Source organism: Choloepus didactylus, chromosome 16 (genome assembly GCF_015220235.1).
Source record: "Choloepus didactylus isolate mChoDid1 chromosome 16, mChoDid1.pri, whole genome shotgun sequence".
In the NCBI taxonomy this organism is placed as follows: Eukaryota; Metazoa; Chordata; class Mammalia; order Pilosa; family Megalonychidae; genus Choloepus; species Choloepus didactylus.
Genome location: NC_051322.1, coordinates 68,071,600 through 68,094,019, shown reverse-complemented (window position 1 = coordinate 68,094,019; position 22,420 = coordinate 68,071,600). Strand labels below are relative to the sequence as shown.

The 22,420-nt window shown below is 39.3% G+C and overlaps 1 protein-coding gene across 5 annotated transcripts in view; it reads right to left on the bottom strand.

Moving 5' to 3' along the window:
- PTPRM (protein tyrosine phosphatase receptor type M) overlaps nt 1-22,420 on the bottom strand; it is a 792,402-nt gene that overhangs the window by 243,119 nt on the left and 526,863 nt on the right. For all 5 annotated transcript variants that reach the window (XM_037806216.1, XM_037806217.1, XM_037806218.1 and 2 more), the window contains one exon: nt 7,976-8,108. In XM_037806216.1, the coding sequence (XP_037662144.1) occupies nt 7,976-8,108 (133 nt within the window). The remainder of the gene's footprint in view (nt 1-7,975; nt 8,109-22,420) is intronic.

Below are 22,420 nucleotides of genomic sequence, written 5' to 3'. Positions count from 1 at the left end.
TACGCCTATGTCTACTCTATACTGCTGTCTATTATATCTATGTCTACTCTATACTGTGTCTATTACATCTATGTTTACTCTATAGCATGTGTCCACCGTGTCTACATTTACTCTATAACATGCATCTACTATATGCATATCTACTCTATACCATAGGTCCACTATGTCTGTGTGTACTTTACACCATGCATCTACTACATCTACATGTACTCTATACTACATGTCTATTACGTCTATGTCTAATATATACTACCTTATATATTACAAGTCTGTTATGGACAAGGTGTTGTGCTAGGTGAGGGTGGGATATCAAAGTTGATCTAAAAGAATTACATCAAAGCCCTTAAAATTTTTTAATCTAATACAAAAGACAGATAGGGACTTGAATAATTCAAGGAGAGTGTGCTATGAGAGCTGTGATGCTGGGATAGGTAAGGAGAAAGCCAAAGACCTCTTTTATGTCTTTCTCAGAACATAATTAACTTAAAAAATTTTATTGACACCTGGTTCTGAGAAGGAGACATAAATTTGGTCACTTTTAGATAGGATAAACTGGGCTACATTTTTGCCAATTTTTGCTTTTTCACAAACAAATAGAAATATGGCGGAATTTAACAAAGAATCCATTTTTATTTGTTGAAGTGAAACCCATAAAAATAGCTTCAGTTCTGTTCCACCAATGCAGCACCAATAAGGAAACCGTGTATGAAAATAATGACAACAACAACGACAACAAAACTACTTCCAATAGCTTTAGTAAAGCATTATTCACTTTAAAAAGCACACTCTGTGGACACTGGAAGAAGCATGCCATTCCTACTCAAGCAAATATATTTACTAAAGGGAGATCATTATGTAATAAAGAATTGCATCTTGTAATGCCGAGATTTGCTTAATTCTTTAACTGGCCAAAAACAAAAATCCTATCCAATTTAACACAGTGGCTCTTCCTTATCCCTTTGTAAAATTAAATTTAACTAATTTTCTATAAATGAACCTAAACTAAAGAGTTCAGATACAATCCCTTTGTCTGTAAAAAGAAATTTAGACATAAATTAGAAGAAGAGAGATCAAGAACATTGCCCAAAGAGCTCAGGTTAGAAATTGACTTATACAAGTTTTTTGGACTTTGGTACCTTTTTCACCTATATATTTTCCATTACTGTTTTACTTATTAATTTGAAACAAAACTAGAAAGAATTGAAGAAATGACAATATTAAGTTTGGATTCTTGGCTTCACTAAACTATTTCAGGTGTAACACCACAGGTTTTGCCCCTTCTGCACTCCTCTCTCTGCAGTCTGGGAAGTGACATTATGCCAACATGAGCGGAGACGCAGCCCCCCTAAAGAACACAGAGACCTGGGGGGACTGGGGCAGGAATGTCAGCACACATTGTCTGCAGACGTCAACTGTGAAGAACCACCAATTTCAGAAGTAAACTCTCCAGCCCTTTTTTAACGCCCAAATGCGTACTCTGGAACTGCAGCGTCAGAGCTAAGAAGTAACAAGCTAAGCAGGTGGAGGTAGGGTAACAACGAGCTGTGTTGGCGACACAGGGCATTGCACCGTGAGGAGTCAGCAGGACCCCTGGGCCCTGAGATGATGAGGAGAGGCCAGGGGAGGGAGGTGGGCACCCAGGGTGAGGTCTGGTCACAGAGGAACGGGGGCTCAGATGGTTCCGGAGACCTATTCGGACCTTTTGGAGTTGACGTAGCTGGATGAGTGGGATTTCAGACAAGGTCTATGAGACCCTATAGTTGTGTGACGGGGGCTTTCTGCACACTGAGAGGGTAAGGCTGTCCTTCGGTTCCTATCCCAGGAAGAGCACTTTGGACCTTACTGTGTCTGGGTCTGGTAAGTTTGGATCCCCAAAGTATTTGTATTTAATGTCAAGGCTGTAGCCACTCAGTAGACTTTGGGGTATAGAGTTAGGTCCCCACATGTGGTAGATACTGATGTCCTGGGGCCTTTGGTTTACTTCTCTGTGGAGAGTTTTTTCCCCACAATCCAGCCCTCTCCTTGACTGAGCGAGACCTCTGCCTAAGGAAAAACATGTGCAACCAAGGCTGAAGAAGGCCTTTTACTTTATTCTTTCAGCTACAGCACCTTCACCAAGGCCACAAACAGCTGTCTTGTTCCAGGTAGTTGTGTTTCTAGCTGTTTTATAATTGCACGCTCCATCCTCTGTGGGTCCTTGGGGGCTGTGCCAGTTTGTATATATTATGTCCCCCAGAAAAAGCCATATTTCTTGATGGCATCTTGTGGGGGCAGATTGATTAATCTTTTTGATTACGGTGTGACCTCTTGATTGGAGGTAACACCTTTGATTAGATTATTTCCATAGAGATATGGACACTGTTCATTCAGGATGGGTCTTGATTTAATCACTGGAGTCCTATAAAGGAGCTCACAAACAGAAGGACCTCAGAGCAGCTGAGAGTGAATTTTGAGAGAGCTGAGAGTGACACTTTGGAGACGGAGGTTGGAAGCAGACTTTTGCTGACACTTTGCAAATGCTAGCTCAGCGTTTGCTCTGGGGAAGCTAAGAGAGTACAAAACACACTAAGAGCAACATTTTGAAGAATGCACAGAAGCTGAGAGAGAAGCTGGAAAACAAACTGGGATCAGCAGACACCAGCCATGTGTCTTCCCAGCTAACAGAGATTTTACAGATGCCATTGGCCTTCCTTTGGTGACGATATACTCTTGTTGATGCCTTAATTTGGACATTTTCATGGCCTTCAGACTGTAAATTTGTAACCAAATGAACCCCCTTTATAAAAGCCAATCCATTTCCGGTATTTTGCATAATGGCAGCATTAGCAAACCAGAACACTGAGTTCAGAGAGGTTAAATAACTCTTCTCGGTATACACAGCTACAAAACAGAGAGCTGGGCTGTGAACCCAGGTGGGCAAGATTCTCAAGCTCTTTATCATTGTCTGCCACTTTCCTACTATAAAATGAAAATTTGATGCCCACATTCCCCACCACTTTTTAAAAATAAAGTCTTTTTAAAGAGCTCCTGAAGATTCCCTAATGGAAAACAGTTAAACTGACTATTAGGTTGACTCCAGAAAGAGTGGTTAATAAAGGAGCTATTAGAGTAATCACATACAATCTGGGTTAAAAGAGGCCTTTAAAAAGGTCAGTTTGTTCAACTTATCCTTGTGCAATAAATCCATTTGGTTATCATCAGGAAAACTGAAGGACATCAGCTAAACTATAGATTAAGAAGACATATCCATACATTTTTCTATGTGTATATATCTTATTTTAAGCATGCCAAACCACATGCAAAGGTAGAAAAATCTCAACATCTGGCGATTACAAGGAAGTAAAATAGATATTCTAATACGTTATATGGCTACATATTAAGTACTCATATTCTAAATAATAATTTAAAAAAATACCACTTCTACATATGACTTTCTCAATGGCATTTCAAAAAATGTGATTTTGAAACAGAACTTTAAGTAAAGCATCCCAACTTAAATCTATTTCTGCACACAACTCACACTTAGTTATAGTGGAAAATAATCCCTGTCTTCTACATGAACAAGTACAACACTACAGCTAAAGCCATCTTGCCTGCAGGCACACGAGGTTGGCATGCTTTGAAAACAGGCCTTTCATCAATTTTTCTCTCTTATCTTTTTTGTTTCATGATGTCTTCAGAAATACTTCCCATTTTTATGCAATTTTTTTTCTTGGTGGCATCAGTATTGTTTGAATATAGTAGAATATGTACTCAATATTTAATCACTTGTGCTGCATTTGCAAAGTGTACATCTGCTACAATGTATCATAGAAAGGAGTTAGAGGTATAGTACTTCAGGATTAAAATGGTTGTATTTACCTACAATAGGTGTGTCCATGTGGTAGACTACCTTGCTATTTTGCCAAAGAATGCATACCTCTAATTATTTCCAAGTAGCAGCAACTTCTGCAATTTCAATTTCCCACATTGGCTGAGACAGGAATATTACTGTAATTAATACAAATGTTCTCAAACTTCAAAAAGATGTATAGCAATGCTAGGAACAATAACGAATATAATTAATCAAGCTAAAATTGATGTGCTTGTATGCTAAATTCTGCCAGACATGTTATTGAGATAAATTATCCCTCATGAAGAGAGTTTAAAATGCAGGTATTTTCATTTATACAAATATATCAAATTATGTAATTATGCATGGATGAGACATGACAGAAATTAAGTATCTCCTACTCAAGTTATTTTATATTAATTTGAGACTATATTGCCCTGTGGCTCTGAATGAAACTTTTATTGCATAGATATTCAGCTTACAATCTTTTTAACATTTGCTGTATCAAAACATTGCACCCTCAAGGGAACACACACTTTGGGAAAGAGAAAATAATACAGAATTGCTTTGCTTTCAGAATAAAATCGAAAAAAATATATAAATGTATAGGTTTTATAAAAGTTTTTAAGGAAGAGAAGGCTTCATACATACAAGTCCAGGCCAGGGGCAAATGGATTAATATTCATAAATGGAACACTACTAGTTTTTGATTTGTCATAGGTTGTTAAAGCAACAGAGTGAAATAAAACTAATAGTTTTCTCATTTTTTAGTCATTATTGCCTACGTGTAAAAGAATTCCATGAGTTAGCAAGACTTGAACAGATTTCACATTTTCTCTTAGAGACCCACCTTTAACAACTATCTGCTACAGAAGGCAAAGAGTTCTTAGCTAAGCTAATAATTAGCAATGCTTTCCAATAAAGGCCATAATAGGCTCCAGTGTCTGGATTTTCTCTGCCTCATTCCCAGGATCTCAGACCGAGCTGGACTGCCTGCTGACAAACTCAGACAGTACCTCCTGACTCATCCTCAGCAGGACAGACTTTCGATTGTATTTCCAGAAAGATCAATGGGTTTGTTTCACCCACACCTTCTCTGCAATTCTTCGTCTTTATGACCAATGGCATTCATGTGTGCTGGCTGACTCAGAAGGTTATGGCTGGAAGAAACACAAGCTAACTAGCCCATGTAGTTAGGAACTCTTAAGTTTGATTAGCATTAGGTTCCAACCAGCAAAAACAACTAATAATATATAGAAATCTACAGATTAAAATAATGAAATACAGTAATAAGCCACCCTCGGTTCTTCTAGCATAACAAATGCACAGTAATATCACCATGGGTTGCTACATAAGAGAAAACTGAGTATTTTGGAACTGGGGGGACTTTAGAGGTCTTCTAGTTCAATTTTCTCAGCCTACAAATGAGGAAACCAAGGCCCAGAATCACAAAATTATTTTAAAATGCAGATCCAGGAATTCCAAATCTAAATTCAGCATTCTACTGAATTTAGAGTGACAATGGTGCATACTACATGTCAATAATATTCATACAACTTAACCAAGATCTGTATCACATTTTAACTAATCAGTTCAAAAATACTAATTTTAAAATTTGGACTTAAATTTTGGGGAAAAACCCTGAGAAGCTAGAAGTCTTAAGAATATATATTAAATATGGCAGTTTGTGCCACGTGAATGCTCAGGTCTAAATTCCATCAACTTTTGTATTTAGAGGCATGGTATCTTGGGCAAATTGGCCTTATAGAAAAGCATATTTTATGTTTCAGATGCAGCAAATACAAAAGCGACATATTTTGCGGAAACATCCCTTTTAAGATTATTATCTACTAAATAATCATGTAAACCTGATATGACTTATTGGTATTTAGTCTAAAGTTGTATCAAGGCTGTATGTTACTGAAGGCAATCTATTCAAATGCATAATTCAGAACATCACCTCACTGACCAGCTGAGAGCCAAAGGTAGAATAACGAATTAATCCAGCAGAAATAGATCCTCGGGGGATTCGCTAACATTGAGTTAAGGTCATGAGTACGAGTTTCAGGCTCTACATCACAGAGAGCTTGCCAGGTGACAAAAAATCCGACACGTTTCCACAGTTTAACAGAAATCTCTCCAAAATGTTTCGTTAGAATGCTCAGATATGGTAAGGCCGGTGGTTGCTTAGAATTTATACCGGGTCATGTTAAAGACAAAAAAAAAGAACAAACTGCTGGTGCCAAAGAAAATAATCTACATAAACACTGAGGCAGGGAATGGGTGAAGAGCACCCAGGAAAAAATGTAGACGTGAAGGATAAGTAAAAGAGGAAGGAAAAAGGTGAAGATGGGGGAAGGGAGGAGAGAAATAAGGAGATAAATTGCTAAAGAAGATGAAAAAATGGTAAAGAAAAGAGAGGTACAGGGAAGAGAAAGGAAAAGGAAAAAAAGAGGGTGAGGAGCAAAATCAAATGACGGGCAAAAAAGAGACTTCAGCAAAGGACCGATGACAAGTAGGAAAAAGAAGAAATGATGAGACCAAGAAGCAGTGATAGAAACAGCTGTGACAGAGGAAGAGCTTGTCTTGGGTCTAACTAGATCAACACCCATACAATGGGAGAGAAAGCAAGAACAAAAGTATATATATGTATAGATATTTGGATATTAACTCACCCCTTAAACATTGCGGCTACAGGTTTTATCTTCGTCCTGGACTTTTCCTTCTTCTCTGTCTGCAGTAACCTTGAGTGATAGCATCCAAACCCATGGCTCTAGCTCTGTACACGTTGATGACTTTCAGACTATGGAAATTATGATTCCTAATCCACGTCAGCATGTCTCACTGCCCGCTAAACAGCTCCACTTAAATACTTTACAGGAATATTGAATTCACATGTGCAAAGCTGAACTCACCATCGTCACCCCCCAAATATGGTTTGCTTATTCTATTCCACATTTTGGTGAATGGGACTCTCTCTCTCCTAACTTGCCCAAACCAGATACTGAGTTTTTTTTTTTAATATTGCTCCTTCTATTTCAGCTTCCACCTCCAAATGGCTATGGAAACTTAACTCCTAAATATTTCTAAGTTTCCCCTCTCCCCTCTACCCATTTATCCTCCTGACTCAAGCTCATTTCCCCTTCCACTGTGTTCAACCTTAACCTCAGAGAGAACTTTCTAAAATAAAAACAAGATCATGCCACTACCTGCTTACAAGGTATCAAGGGATTTGGGGACAGAGCCCAAATTCCTTAGACAAGCAGAAAGGACTTTAAGATTTCACTGTGCCAACCCCTCCGCCTTCATTTCCTACCACCCAGGACCTCACCCTTACTCTATGACAGTAATAGATTAAAACTAGAAGGAAAAGGAGCTTTAGTGATCCGTGGATTACCTGTTTGGGAAAACTCCTTCTATCCTTCCTTCACATCTATGCTTTTTAAGTTTACAATTTTTGCCACTTGAGTATTTTATTATCAAGCAACTTTTTAACTCATTTCCACAAAACAAAAGACACTGCATATTTTTGAAGTTATCAGAGGCAAGGATTGCTTGTTATAGGCACATCTGTTTTTCTCCTCCCCAACACCACCTCTCCGCTAGCCACGGCAATCTAATCATAAGCAACTTGCCCGAACACTTGCACTTACACGTGCCAGTTTTCTGTGGGGCTGTTCTTTGAGATCCTTTTTCTCAATAAGGTGTTTTGGCGATGAACCCACCTGGCAAAACTCTGTCATCCTCATCATTGCCATTAGAATAATAAGGAACAGTCTTCTTCCTTGTATCTCCCAGAACACGAAATACAGTCATTTGTCAGTAATAAGTAGTCAAAAATTTCTTGGTGAATAAATGGCTTTTAAGATTTTGCAGAGCTTTATGTACCCCCTTTGTGGGAAGACATGATTGTTTTGTGGTTCTGGCATGCTAAGGTTTGTGTATGCATACAAAATCAAAGCCATTTCCTCTAGATTTTGGCCCATAGCCTTGAATGCTGTCTGATGACAAATGTTCATAATCACTGAGTCACATTTGTGTCTTGGCCATAAAAGCCAACTCATAATCGAATATCTTACACATATGAAGTAACTGGTGGACAATGGGATAGAACTCTATCTTTGGCAATAGCTAGCAGCTCACCTTTTCTTCATTACCAACACAACTCCAAGAAATATAATAACGAACAGCAAGATGCCAGCAATGACTCCAGCAATTTTTACAGTATGGTCTGTCTGTTTCTCAGGTTCTGGGACTGGTTTTGGAGTGACAGCTCCTGAAGACAAAAGGAAATGAAAAAGGAGAGAGAGTGGGTAAGAGAGAATAAAGACGTTACATTTTTTTTTCTTAACTTTGCCGCATTTAACAGAGTAATGAGACTTATCAGAGCCAGCAGACAGACAAGCTTCGATTTTTTAAAAAACAGCTTTCAGATGCACTGAAAGGAGTGTAATTGTCCATATTATTCTTCAATATTTAACTAAACCATAATATAAGGTGGACAGCAAACCCACACCTGACTATTTTATAAGAGACTCTTCTGAAACACAGAGTCCTATACTTTATGCTCTCTATTGGCTCCCTGCTCCTTCTGCTATTTAAAAACTTGCTAACAACACAATAGCTGTCCTAAGCCCTTTATCCAAATTTGATTTGCTGGAACATTTTCCCCAATTATTTTTCATAAATGAAGCGGCAAGTCCATAACATATTAGCCCAAACACCTGGAAAAGTGAGATAAGCTCATTTACCATGCATTTTACCAGCAATTGTTTTTTCTTTTCTTTTCTTTTCTTTTTTTTTTCTTTTTAACACAGTGAGAGTATTTTCCCCCTGCCTTTGAAAACTTAACTCTAGGTCACATCTGGTAGGTAAAAGGCTCCTTCCGAGAAATTCGTTCACCAAGTGGGAAGCAGTTGATGATCACCCTAATGGCACCCAAGTTTAATGTCTGTTTAAATGAGATAAACAGGCCGTGCAACCTCTACCGTCTTAGCCCCAAAACTTGCCATTCCCAAATACCATTTGTACTGCTTGCAGTCTAACGTGATGGGATGTCACACCTATGTCTGATGAAATATCCATTTCCTTTGCTGAGTCCAGGATGAAAAATATTAGGAATGTCACATTCAATTCATTAAACAGTATCCAGTTTTTTTTAGGACCTCTACTTTTTCAGGGACGTGACCCTGCACTTTCATGTCACTCTTACTAGGTAGTCCAACTACTCTGAAAATAGGAATTTTATCTCTAAATTTCATGCCTTAAAATTTTCATTTTGCCTGGTTGGAAAAAATATAATTAAAATGGAACGTCAGTGCCAGCTCTTTTCTACCCTTCATTTGGGTTCTCCCTTCATACCTCCCAAAATGAGTCATCATAAGGAATGGGGAGTGAGAATGAGGCTACACCTTTCCAACTGTTTCTTTGTTTCCTTTGGGAACATATGATGTTTCCTGCAAAAGTTATTCATGTTGTAAACAAGAGAGTTTATAAAAGAGACCCTGGAGTTCCTGAATAAGGCTGTGGTCAGTAGATTCTCCAGGCTGTTTGTAAAGCCCAGGTAAGAAGTATGTGTCTCTGTCACGAGTGCACATTCCAGCTAAAGAGACAATCAGAGTGAAAGCAGTTGTGATGTAAAAATAGTGCTTTATTAAATAAAATCTCTTCTGGATAATCCTGTAGAGGTCATTTTTATTGCTGACAACTTCAAGGAGATGTTCCGATTTTAAATTTGAATGAATATATTCCTCAAACAAGATGTCCAGTAAAATCTTGAAAATATTAATCTTCACTATCTTTTTATCGTAATTGCCTCTGACATCTACAATTCCAATATACTATTGGAATATACAGCCAGGTGGGAGATTTGGAGGAAACTGTTACATTAAATCAATTCCTCAGAAAATGTTAAAGATAAAATGTGAATGTGATAAATAGATGTAGAATAAAAAGTACTTAAAAAAGCAACCCATGTAAAAAAGAAATAACATATTGCAAATTCAAAAATTGAAAAAAATTCCAATAAAAATTTAACTTTTTATTTTTTATAAAATTTAAAAACCTTAACTTAAAAAAAATAAAAATAATATCAGATTGGTTTTATTCTTTCAGGCACTGGCATCTGGGAGCTATTCCATTTATCTCACTAGGGATAGATTGCTAGTTCACCAAATATATTTTCCAAATAAATGATTTATTAAGGTGTTTTCTTTGTAACTAAATTATGTCAGTAAATTCAACATTTGGGAATGAAATAGTTTATAAACATCTTATTTAATGTTAAAAACTTAAATATAAAAACCAATACCCGTACAACATGCACACCATAAACACTCAGTAAGAGATTTTTTTCCTGTGAGGTTTGCTTCTGCTAATGAAACCTCTAGCTATTTTTTATTAGCATTTTCTCTAGGATATGTGGGATGTGGTGAGTGACCCTATAAATTCCTCTTTTGGCCAAGGCGAGACGACCACACCTGCAGCCTCTCATTCCATCTATGAAGCTGACAAGACATTGCCATGCAGCTGGTGTAAGCTGAGTATTATATTTTGGGACTTAACGTTTCCCTCAGTTCACACTGCAGCTCAAGAAAATGAAGAGATCTATCTCTGCCTGACACTGCTGCAATTTGATGATGGCAGCAATCATGCAAAAGGAGGGGGAGGAGCTCCAAAAGTGTTGGGGGGGGGCTCCCCAACACTGTGGCTGACCCCTGTTTCCTGGTGTGATGTGCTGTTGTTAGATTAAAGAGATTTACTTGAGGTAGGGAATGGACTCAGATGTTTGGGTTTAGGACTAATCTGGAGAAGCGTCAATATAAACACAAGTTTGGGATGAATAAATTACAACCCTCCACTCCCCTAAAGGCTTATCTGCTCATTCTTTCCAGAATACTCTAGACATGGCCTTTTTGTCATATGTCTTGCCCCCTACCTCTTCCAGAAAGGGTACCATTATGTTCTTCTCCTTAGCCAGAATGGACTTCCCCCTACTTTTATTTCTTTGGAAACGTGGTTATGGTTTTGAAATGCCATTCAGCCTTAGACAGAGTGTAATTTGTGACAGAATGTGGGTGGCAACAGATACATATATATATATATATATATATATATATATATATATATATATATACTTTTGCTCATCCAAATCTTTGAATTTAACAGTACAATTTACAAACTGCTTGGCAAAAAAGTTGTCTTTATAGTATCTTCTGCTCTGTCTTACTATTTTCTTATCAGGTTTCTAATAGTAGAATTTTTCATATAAATTTTAATTCTTGGAAAGGCATTTTTTTTTCCCTTCTTGAGTGTATTCTGCTTAGAGTTTATTGCACATTTCGTACATTTCAAAGAGGATCAACTTAAATGTATGTATTTAACAATGAGCATTACCTAGGCCTAAACATATTCATTAAAAATGATGAATAAGCCAAATATTTCAGGGAGAGTGAGGCCGAGAGGCTGATAAAGTTATGGAGCCTCATTTTCACAATGTCCACCACGGTGACTCCTAGTGCCAGCTCTGGTTATTTACTTATTTATTTTAATGACCAAGAAAATAGAAAAGGGTAATATTCTAGTCAAACTGCATTATTTAAGCGTCCAGATATAACATCCAGTGTGAAAAATCTCAAAAGAAAGAGGACAATTATGCAATGCAGCGTCTGGATGGTTTTCAACTTGGCAGCAAATGGCCTGGTTTGGCTTGGTATTCGATGTTAAATTAAATAACAGCAGCAAGCCAAGCTGAGAACATGATACAAGCGGCCACTGGCTTGAGGTCTGGGCCCAATTCTGACTACTGATCTGGCTGCACAATTTTTTACTGACCTGGGGACATGAGCCACAAGGCTGTCCCTAAACACCCCCATATCCGTCTCGCCTTGAGAGAACAGGAGGCCTCACTAAAGGGAAGTGAGAGGCAGGGCTGGGGACAGCCAAGGGGAAACTGAGTAATGGTGATTAGTTCTAGGCTGACCTCAAGTGTGGAGAAAAATTGAGCATTACTCTTCATTTATTCAAACGACTACTTATTGAGTGCCTATTACGTGTCAGACACTAATTTAAGAATATGGCAGTGAACAGACACAAACAAAAACTGTCTTTGTGGACATTCTATTATTGAGAGGAAAGATAGATATAAGAGAGACATGTTTGTAAACAAATAATATCCGCAGTATGTTAACTGATGCCACGGGCTGCAAAGAAACATAAAGAATAGCAGATGGCGGTGCAAGGGTGGGGCAGCTGCTACTGAGATCCAGGGATCAGAGGAGGAGTTATTGGGAATATAACATCTGAACACCTGGAAGAGGAAAACAAGCAAGATACAGCAATCTCTAGGGAGCCGAATTCAAGGTAGCCGGGAGCAAAAGGGAAAAGGCGCATGGTGAGACTGTGCAATGCTGAGGGGTGAGGGGTGTGGGGCAGCTGGGGAAGTGGTAGGACGTGAGCTCAGAGGGCTGGGGAGCACCTCTGCAGATCACTGAGGGAACTATCCTTCTCTTCCTGAGCTTAGGAGCAACGTGATCTGGCTGAGATTTTAACAGGATCACGCAGGCAGCCGTTTAGCACAGATCATAGAGGGTCAAGGGTGAAAGAAGTGAGATCAGTTGTGAGGCTCAGGAGAATCTGAGTGAGAGGCAGTGGCAGGGGAGGTGGTAAGGCAGAAAGTTGAGATCTATTTTGGAGGCAGAGCCATCAGTGTTTGCCAGTGAATTGGGTGTGTCAGTGCAGCATGGAAGTTTCTGCATGAGTGACTAGAAAGGTGGGGTTTCCATTTACTGAAATGAAGAAGGCTGGGATGGGCAGGTTTGGGGAGGCAGATGGGGAAATCAGGAGTTTGGTTTTGCGCAAGTTAGGTTTGAGCTATCTGATCTCCAAAAGGAGAGGTCAAATAAGTAGCTGGATATGCAGCTTTGGGACACAAATTTCAGAGTCTTCAGCAAAAAGATGACAATTAATGCCAGGAGACCCAGGAAGTGAACGTAGAGGGACAGGCTGGTCACAAGGAACTTTAATAGGGCCTGGGGAGGAGCCGCCTGCCAAGGAGCCTTTTTCTTCCCCTTTCTAGGATTTTTCTCAAAGAGGGAGCCGGAGAGGAATATGGAGATCAAGAGACTTCTCTTTTCTTCTTTTTTAAAGATGGGAGAAATTACAGCATCTTTGCATGCTTATGCTAATGGTCCATTAGAAGAGAAAAGGGGTGACGCCAGAGCAACGTCCAGGAAGATGCAGGAAAGGATGGGGTCCAGCCCTCGAGGGGAAAAGTCAGGGGGCAGACACCCCACTCCCGGAAGGGAAGGCAGGGACCAGGGCACAGCTGCTATGAGGGGAGTGGGCAGGTAAGAAGGGGATGGGGCACTGGTTTGGTCTCTTCCAATTGCTTCATTTTCCCATCGAAAGAGGAAGCAGAACGATCAGGTGAGACTGAGGATGGGGTAGGTGTGGACATTTGAGGGCAGAGAAGTTTGGGAATAGCTGCCTAGAATAGGGAGAGAGTGAATGCACAAGGCTGAGGATCTGGAGAATTTGCTAGGAACTGACCTTGAGTTCCAGAGGGCACAGAAGAAAGGCTTTGAGTGTTGGAGAGAGAAAGGAGATGGGGTCATGCAGAGTGGAAAGGGGCAAAGGCATGAGTGGTCCAGAGGAAAAAGGGGTGAGCTGCACACCTGGGCTTTCTGGGATAAAGGGTGGAAGGAGAGGAGGCCCAGGATTCGAGGAGGAGAGTGCAAGTGCTGAGGATGGGGATGTGCAGTCACGATGAGCACAGTGCTCTAGGACTCCCTTGCTCCTCATAATTAGGATGAGGAAGAGGAAGAGGAGGAGGAAAACACGCCACAGCTGGGAGGCGGGGTGGTGGACATTAGTGGTGCAGAAGCATCCCTGCAACATCCATACAGATGACCCAAGCACAATGGATGCAGGGAAGGGACATGTGCTAGAGCACCTCTAGCCATACGATAGAGCTAATTTTGGCTTTTACCATCTTCAAATTAACATCTCTTTATTAAGTACCATTTATGCAGGGGGGTTAGCGATGAGTAAGAGGACCTAGCCCTCTTTCTCATACCACCATGAACAGTGCAAGGGGTCATATGAAGGGCCACAGGTGAGACGCAGAACCCCATGGACTGGCTGGGGAATGTGGAGAGGGAGATTAGAAAGGGCTCCTTCCCAGAGGCAGCACTGAAGAAGGGACTTGAGGAATACAGAGATTTCAATAGATGGGTGAGAAGCCATCAGCCAAGACAATGAGGTGGGGTGGGGTGGGGTGGAGAAAGAGATCTCTGTGCTCAGACTCCAATGTGGCTGCAGCCCAGAGTGCAGTGAGGGGAGCACTGGAGAAGGAGCATGGAAGACTGGGGACTGCCTACCAGGTAGAACAGCTGGTACTAAACGTAACCAACAAGAACCATGGCAAATAAGGGAGCTGGGATTTGAGGAGAATAATTGGGCAGTAACACATAGATAGGGTCAACAGAAGAAGGGAAAGGAAGGGAATTTGGGGTGCACTGAGAAGGCTAGGGGCCCAGGCAGCCAGAAGCCTCCAAAGTCTGAACTGAGGGGCATTCAGGGCTGAAAGGGACTCACAGGGGGTGCCACTACCTGCGCATAGGTGGTGCCACCCACGACAACTCTCAGGTCCACAGTGTAAGGGGCTGGGTGAATGGTGGCGTGTTCGGGGTCAATGTTTGAATATTTGTGTGTTTTTTCAATATGTGCATAACAGGCAGAATTTGAGTGGTGAATCAAAAATACCAAAATATCTTTCCTCTTTGGGGGAAAAAGAGAGAAAGAAATTGAAGGCAACAACAATGGAAATGGAAGAGGTTGAGAAACCTTATGGGATGGGAGAAGAAACGGAGGTAGAAAATAAAATGGAAGCTGTAGGAATATGTAAAAATATTGTTTTTCCAAGTGTTTTAGTTAGTGTTGGTCCCAAAAAATATTCTAAACTTTCAATTTGGTAAGCCTCAGTCACTTTGCACTAGCATTTTTATGACTTTAATGGAATAAAGAATCTATTTGAATTAATTTCTTAGCTTTTGTTTGACCCTTTGCAGAGGTAAAGTTCTTTTCTTTCACTTTTTAATAGCAATATCCTGGTTTTAAATATTATTGTGAGACAGCCCATTCATGTTTTCTTGCTCAGAGAATTAAAATTCCTTGCAGTCTATCTTTAGCGTTTTCAGTTGTACCTTGACGTTATACATAATCTCAAAACACCTCCAAGATTTTTCATTTAAATTGCATTTTATTGTTTTTCTTCCTGGGAACACAAAGTCAATCACAACTCCTGGAATAATCTACATCCAGGTGTCATGTATTGTTTGTAACCCGATTGCATTTTGAATTTATAATTGTTCTCCTGCCCCTAATTTCCACTGTATGGCACATAGAGCATGTACAACTTACAAGTAATAACTAGAACCATAATATTTCATATAAAACTGAGACAGTTGTTAATCTATTTATATATTTTTGTTCTCACTTCACTACAGTTACTGCTCTCATTTATCGATGTGACTGACACCCTGCGGATAAGATGTTCTAACTAGTTGTTAATCTATTTATATATTTTTGTTCTCACTTCACTACAGTTACTGCTCTCATTTATTGATGTGACTGACACCCTGTGGATAAGATGTTCTAACAAAGCCTTATCGCTTACTATCTGGATATTACAGTTTGAAGAGATTTACTGGTGCTATTATTATCCTGATGAAATAGCTTTATTTTTTCAAATTTCCTTTCTCAAATCATGGCCAACCAGTAAAATCAGGAAACAATTTATCAATAATAAGTTATCAATGGCATGCACCTTTCAGATGCAGCGAATAATCAATAAAGGGAATGTGAGTGACTGCTTCTAAAATACAGGTGCTTTGCGGATGAACCAGTGAAGAGGAGAAGTTTACCATAATTTGTTTGGAACTAAACTTTGAAGGCATCTAAATAAAAATCCACTTTCCCCAAATTTCTCTCCAAACTCTGTGCCTTAGTTCAAGGACCAGCTCACGTCAGCTCTTAAGAATTATTCCTGTTGAGGTTCAAGATGGCAGGGAGTGAGAAGCTTCAGGGCTCTGTCCCCCACAGAGCTTTGGACAACCAGCAAGAACTGGCAGAAACATCTTTCTCAAAGCTCCAGAAAATAGTTAAAGGACTGTTGTTACAGGGCAAGTATGAATCAAGAAAAAGGCTTTTTAAAAGTGGTAGGATCGTGTAGCACCCTGGCTAGCCCTCCTCATTTCTCACCAGCTTGATGTGGAGCTGGCCCAGGTTCCCAATGCAGATCCCTGATCCCATTCTAGAGGGAGCAGAGTGACCTTCATTTGCATACAGAGAGCAAAAAACATCTGGCCTTAAATGCCTGGTGATGGCCGAGGGACTTGCCATCCCAGACCTTGCGAGTAGAAGGTGGCTCACAGACCTCTCCTACAGAATGTTGTGGGAGAGCAGTCAACTGGCTGCCTGGGGTAAGGGATTCCTGGATGTAAGACACAGAGTGCAGTGCCTGGGACCATGAGGAAACTGTTTCCCAGGAAAGAGGGGACATTTGGAACCATGTAAATGGGGGAATTCCTAGGACCAAACACATACACACAGGACAAGATGAACGTGTAGAAGAGATTGGGGAGGCCCCTACACTTGGACCTGGAGCAATTCTTCAAACACATCGTATGGAAAAGCTCTGAATGAAAGCACTCACTCAAGCCAATCTGCAAAGACTGGGAAAGATATTTTCTTTTTTTCCCTCTTTTTAAATTAATTAATTAGTTAATTTTTGTTAGCTTCCAGCACTCAAGGTAAGTTCTGCCATAGCATTAGCTGGATACAAGCTTAAGAAACAGATGACTCAGAGTCTAAATTCCAGCGATAATACCTTAAAATATCAAAATGTCCAGGTTTCAATGAAAGATTACAAAACATACAAAGAAACAGGAAGTGATGGCCCACGCCAATGAGAATATTAAAACATTAGAAACCATTAATGAAGAAAATCAGACCTGGGACATTCCAGACAAAGACTTTTAAAAAAATTGTCCTAAATATGCTCAAAGAGCTAAAGAAAACATGGACAATGAACTAAAGGAAATCAGAAAAATGACAGATGAACCCAAAAAGAATACTGACATAGAGATAGGAATTATGAAAAGGAACCAAATAGAGCCAAAGACCACAGTAACTGAAATAAAAACATTCCCTAGGGGTTCAGTAGCAGATTGGAGCTGGCAGAAGAAAGAATCAATGAATTTGAAGATGAGACCATTGAAAGCATCTAGTCTGAGGAGCAGAAGGAAGAAAGGATGAAGAAACGTGAACAGAGCCTGAGGAACGAGTGGGACATCATCCAGCATGCTGATATATGCATTGTGGGGGTCCCAGAAGGAGAAGAAAGAGAGAAAGGAGCAGAGAGAATCTTCAAAGAATTAATAGCTGAAAATTCCTCAAACTTAATGAAAGACAATGAATAAACACACCCAAGATGCTCAATGAACTCCAATCAGGATAAACCCAAATAGACCCATGCTGTGGCATATTATAATCAAACTGTCAAATGCCAAGTGTAAAGAGAGAATTCTGAAAGTCTCAAGAGAAAAATAACATGTCACATACAATGGAGTCTTGAAAAGATTAAGTGCCAATTTCTCATTGGAAACCATGGAGGCAAGAAGATGGTGGGAAGACACATTTAAAGTGTTGGAAGGAAAAAGAAAAAGCCAACCAAGAATTCTATACACAGCAAAACTGTCTTCCAGAAGTGTGGGAGGGATTAAGACATTCCCAGGTAAACAGAAGCTGAGGGAGTTTGTCACCACTAGACCAGTCCTACAAGAGATGGTAAAGGGAGTTCTGTGGTTTGAAAGGAAAGGATAATGAATGACTGGCTGCTGTCACATGAAGAAACAAAGATCTCCAGTAAAGATTATGACTAGGGTAAGTATAAATACCAGTAGTATTGTATTTTTGATATGTAATTCCACTCTTCAGTTACTACAAGATCTAAAAGGCACTTGCATAAAATGTAACGATAAATCAATTGTTTTGGTCTCATAATGTATAAATATGTAACTTGTGATAAGAACTATATAATGGTGGGAGGGATGAAGGGATATATGAACACAGTTTATGGATGTTATTGAAGTTAAGTTATCAAAGCAAGCAAGATTGTAATAAATTTAGGATGTTAAATTTCAGCCCAAAGGAAACCACAAAGAACATATCAGAGAATGTGCAAACTCATGGGGCAAAAGATAGAGTACAGGTGACCAGAGTAGGGGGGCAAAGGCAATGGGGAGTTAACAATAATGGGTATATGGTTTCTGTTTGGGATGAAGGGAAAATTCTAGTAATGGATGGTGGTGAGGGTACTGCAAAACTGTGAATGTTGATCAATCCACAGAATGGCATCCTCGGGAGGGGTTGGGATGGGGAAATTTATATTGTATTTATGTTTTCACAATTAAAAAAAAGAAACACTAAGAAGATAATGGAAATTAAATCCAATACATGATACTGGATGGGATCTAAGAATGGAGGAGAAAAGGCTCAAAAGGACATAAGAAAATACTGATACAGAATATAAGCTTTATGGCAATGTTAAATTTCTTGAACTTGGTAACTGCACTTAAGGTGATTACGTAAGTGTATATCCTTTTTTGTTGGAAATGTACATGGAAGTATTATGTGTTCATAAGGAGTATGATGTGTACAACCTGTTCTCAACTGTTCAGAAAAATAGATAGCTGGATAAATGGATAGATAGACAGACAGATACATAGATACATAGATAGATAGAATGATATGGCAAAGGTGGCAAAATATTAAAATTGATGGATGTGGGTATCTGGGGGTGGTATGGGATTATGTTGGAGTTCTCTGTATGGGGTTTTGATTATTTTTGCAACTGTCCTGTAACTCGGAAAGTATTTCAAAATAAAAAGTTAAAAAATTATTCCCATCAGAAAAAGGATCATCACAGCTTCCTCCAAAAGTAGTAACTTTTTGCAAATATCTCCAACAGCTTTTTATTTTTGCTGCATGAAATTTGCCATCCATTATCTTACCAAAAAATAAATATATATAATAAATTCTACATATTTGCTGGAAGAATCAGTATCTCTGAGATTCAAAAAATGCACAAAGAGCCTAGCAAAATGCAGGCAGATGACTATGAGCTACACTACAAAATGTCCTTAGAAATACAGAATGTAGAAATGTAGACTTCCTCATAGGATTACTGGTATCTTAGGATAGAGTAGGGGGATGGCAGGGGGGAAAGTGTCACACAATCTTCCAACTGTCATTTAGAAACATACAAGTCTTCCCCCATGGAATGCTTGTTACAAATAAGGGTTTATATTGATTGAGGTATTCTGTTCAATACATCCTAGAACAGAGCATCCCTAATTTTAGAGAGCTTAGGAATCACTTGGGGAGCTTTGGAAACATACAGATGGCTGGGTTTCCCAAAGATTCTGGATCAAAAGTTCAGAGGTAGGATGGGAATCTATTTGCAACCCCTTTAGGTAATGCTCTACTAAACATGAAGAAAAACCAAAATGTAGAACCATTGCTCCCAAATGTCAGTGAGGAAGTGTCCCTAGGCTATGGTAAGAAGGAAAAAATATTTACTTAGGTTGCTGGTTTTAACAACTCCTTCTGATACGTTAATATCTCACTTAGATATCACTTAGCCAGTTTCCTTCACTGCACTATTTGACAATTAAGAGGTAAACCTTAATTTGGAATCAAATCCCCCAAATTTATGATTAGACATAGTATGGAGAGGCTGGAAAATATTTTAAATTATAAAATAACTTAAAGTATTTAACTGAGGCAGGTGTTACTAAATTAGATAGGAAGGAAGGAGGCTAAACTTTTTGAAGACCTACTTTTTGAAGTTCCAGGTACCTTATAAAACTTTTATTCAATATTACTCCATGAGGTATGATTAACACCATTTTACAAATGAGGAAACCAAGACAGCATAAGTAATCAGGTTGCGTAGCTGGCCCTAAGTCAAAGAGAAGGTAAGTAGTGAGGCCATTCTCTGAACTCAGAGAGTGTGTCTGACTTTGAAGCTTATGCTTGTTTCATTGTACCCCAATCCTCCCAAATAAGACAAAAAAACAAACAAACAAACAAAAAAACTCGGGTGATTACTGTTAACAATCTGGAAGACAAGACTCAGCAGTTGTACAAAGGAGAGCAGAATAAACTAATGAAAAAAAAACCAAAACAGAAGTGCAGAATGATGCAATAAGGAGGCAAAAATCCCAAAATTAAAGTAGGATAAATATATGAGGACAAGGTACTCCCTGGGCATAAGTGCAGAAAGGAAAGACCTTGGCTAATTGTCATTGAGATTCTGAAATGTATTAGAGGAATGACACATGCCAGTGATCCATCCAGACTACAATATGCTGGGCAAGAGAGAGATGCTGAAAAGGAATCAGAGAAAACAAACACACACGACTGACAAGGTAGAAGAGGAGGACTCTGAAAAAGGAGAGAAGAATGCAGGCCATTCATCTAACCGAGGAGAAAACCAGCAGGTGCCCTGAACTGTCTTCCACTAGGACTTTTCAAAAGTAGGAACCATTTCTTACTCCCCTTTTGACTTCCAGTGATTAATGCAGTGTCTTTAACAAAGCAGGGACTATGAACTGCTTTACTGAATGAATGTCTCAAAACATATGAGGGGCTTTTATAGGAGAAAAATGGCCACTTGTGGTCTGTGTATGTATGGGGAAGAATATTTTTTAACACATAGGCTTAAACAAAAGCAGGAGTTCAAGTTCTTATAGAAAAAACAAAAAGGATTGCAACTCGTCCCTGTCTATATCTTTAGTACCTAGAATGCAATACATATCAATAAAAGAGCAAGCCAATGAATTCTGGTGGCACATAGAGGACACTTTGACCCTCAGCACATACCTTGGATAAGGAATAATAGGTTAGTCCCCACCTCCCTGTCCAATCTCTAGCAAATAGAAAAACACTATATTTTCTTTTCTTGATCTCTTCTCCATTTCCACTGCCATGATCCTGGTCTGTTTCTCTGCTGGACTATTGTGCTTGCTTTCTGAGTAGACATCTATCTCCATCCAATGCGTTTTACACAATACAAAGCCATACTGATCTTCCCAAATAATAGCTTTAATCCAGTCTCTCTCTTCTTTAAAAAATCAAGAGCTTCCTAAAGATGATCCCAAATGGCAATCAAGACCTTCCATGATCTGGCTCCAGCCCCTCTTCCTAACTCGATGTCGTCACCCTCTTTCTAATTCCCTTCAACCACCTACGTTGCAACCAAGTGGAAATGCTCCATTTTCTCCTACACCCACCAGTTCCCTTCTTGGAGCCTTGGATCCAGCTGCTCCTTCTGCATTGAAAACAGTCCCCTCCTCTCTTTTCATAGGTTCAAATCCTGCCCATCCTTCAAAGGCCACATGGACCACAAACTCTTCCTGATTGCTTTGTAAAAAGTGTTCTCTTTTCTACTGACGTCCCATAGCATTTGGTTTAACTCCTTCTGCAGAGAGCTTCCTATTTTGAACCTTGAGTTCAGTTATTTTGGCAAATCCCTCATATCATATACTAAACCATAAGTTCCTTGGGGACAAAGTTGGTTTTACCCATTTTTGTGGTCCTCAAACAGCCTGGCCCAGTATCTTCATTATGTGTCCACAGTAAGTATAAAGCCACGTGGCTTAATCAAGGATCTTTATATCATTCACAGTAAACTTCACTTTAGTTTTCCTGTCTCTTATTTGCATTCTTTTGTAGCTTACTTATTCCTTTTACAAAATACCCAGATGTTGGGGATTTGGACATGAAAGGAAAGAAAAAGAAGGAAAAAAGGAAAAGTGGAAAGTACAGATAGTATCAGGTCCTATTTTGTGGTGCTTCCTCCACTGCTCCCCATTGTTTAAAGAGGAGCATATTAAGGAGGTTTATTAGCTCTACTGAGTATGCCAAAGGAGAGCAAGTCAACAGAAGAAGGGTTTTCCTTGGTATGTGTGTGACAGACAAAAGCCCTTACTAGTAAATCCACCCACCAAACTTTCATCAGTGATGAAATGAGATTAATAGAAAGAAAGAGCATGGAAATAAATGCCAGTGGCAAAATGTTATATTTCCAGCACCCAGAGCAGTGAGATATATATCCATCAATGACGAGAAAGTTAACTGGGTACATATCAAAGGGACAGGAAATGAGTATCTGTCAAGAATAAAGTGTTATGAACACAATACTTGTGATGAGAAAGTGGATATACACCATTTTTCATGATCATATATGGAAGTTGTTTTAGAAGTTTTTAAACTAGCCAAAATGTCTGCTCTACAGTAATTACAGTGGTCTGGGGATTTTCAGAAAGGGAGGGAAAAAAAGAAGCTCCTAATAAGATAATGTAATTTGATTCAAACTACTAAGAACAATTTTATTTAATTAAAGTGGTTATGTCCGTTCTATGACTCTGTCATGGGAGCATTTTCTAACTTCTTTTACTCAAGAAGAATTAAGTAGAACCCTGAAAGTTCCCCTTTCTAAGACCTAAGCTAGCTAAAAGGACG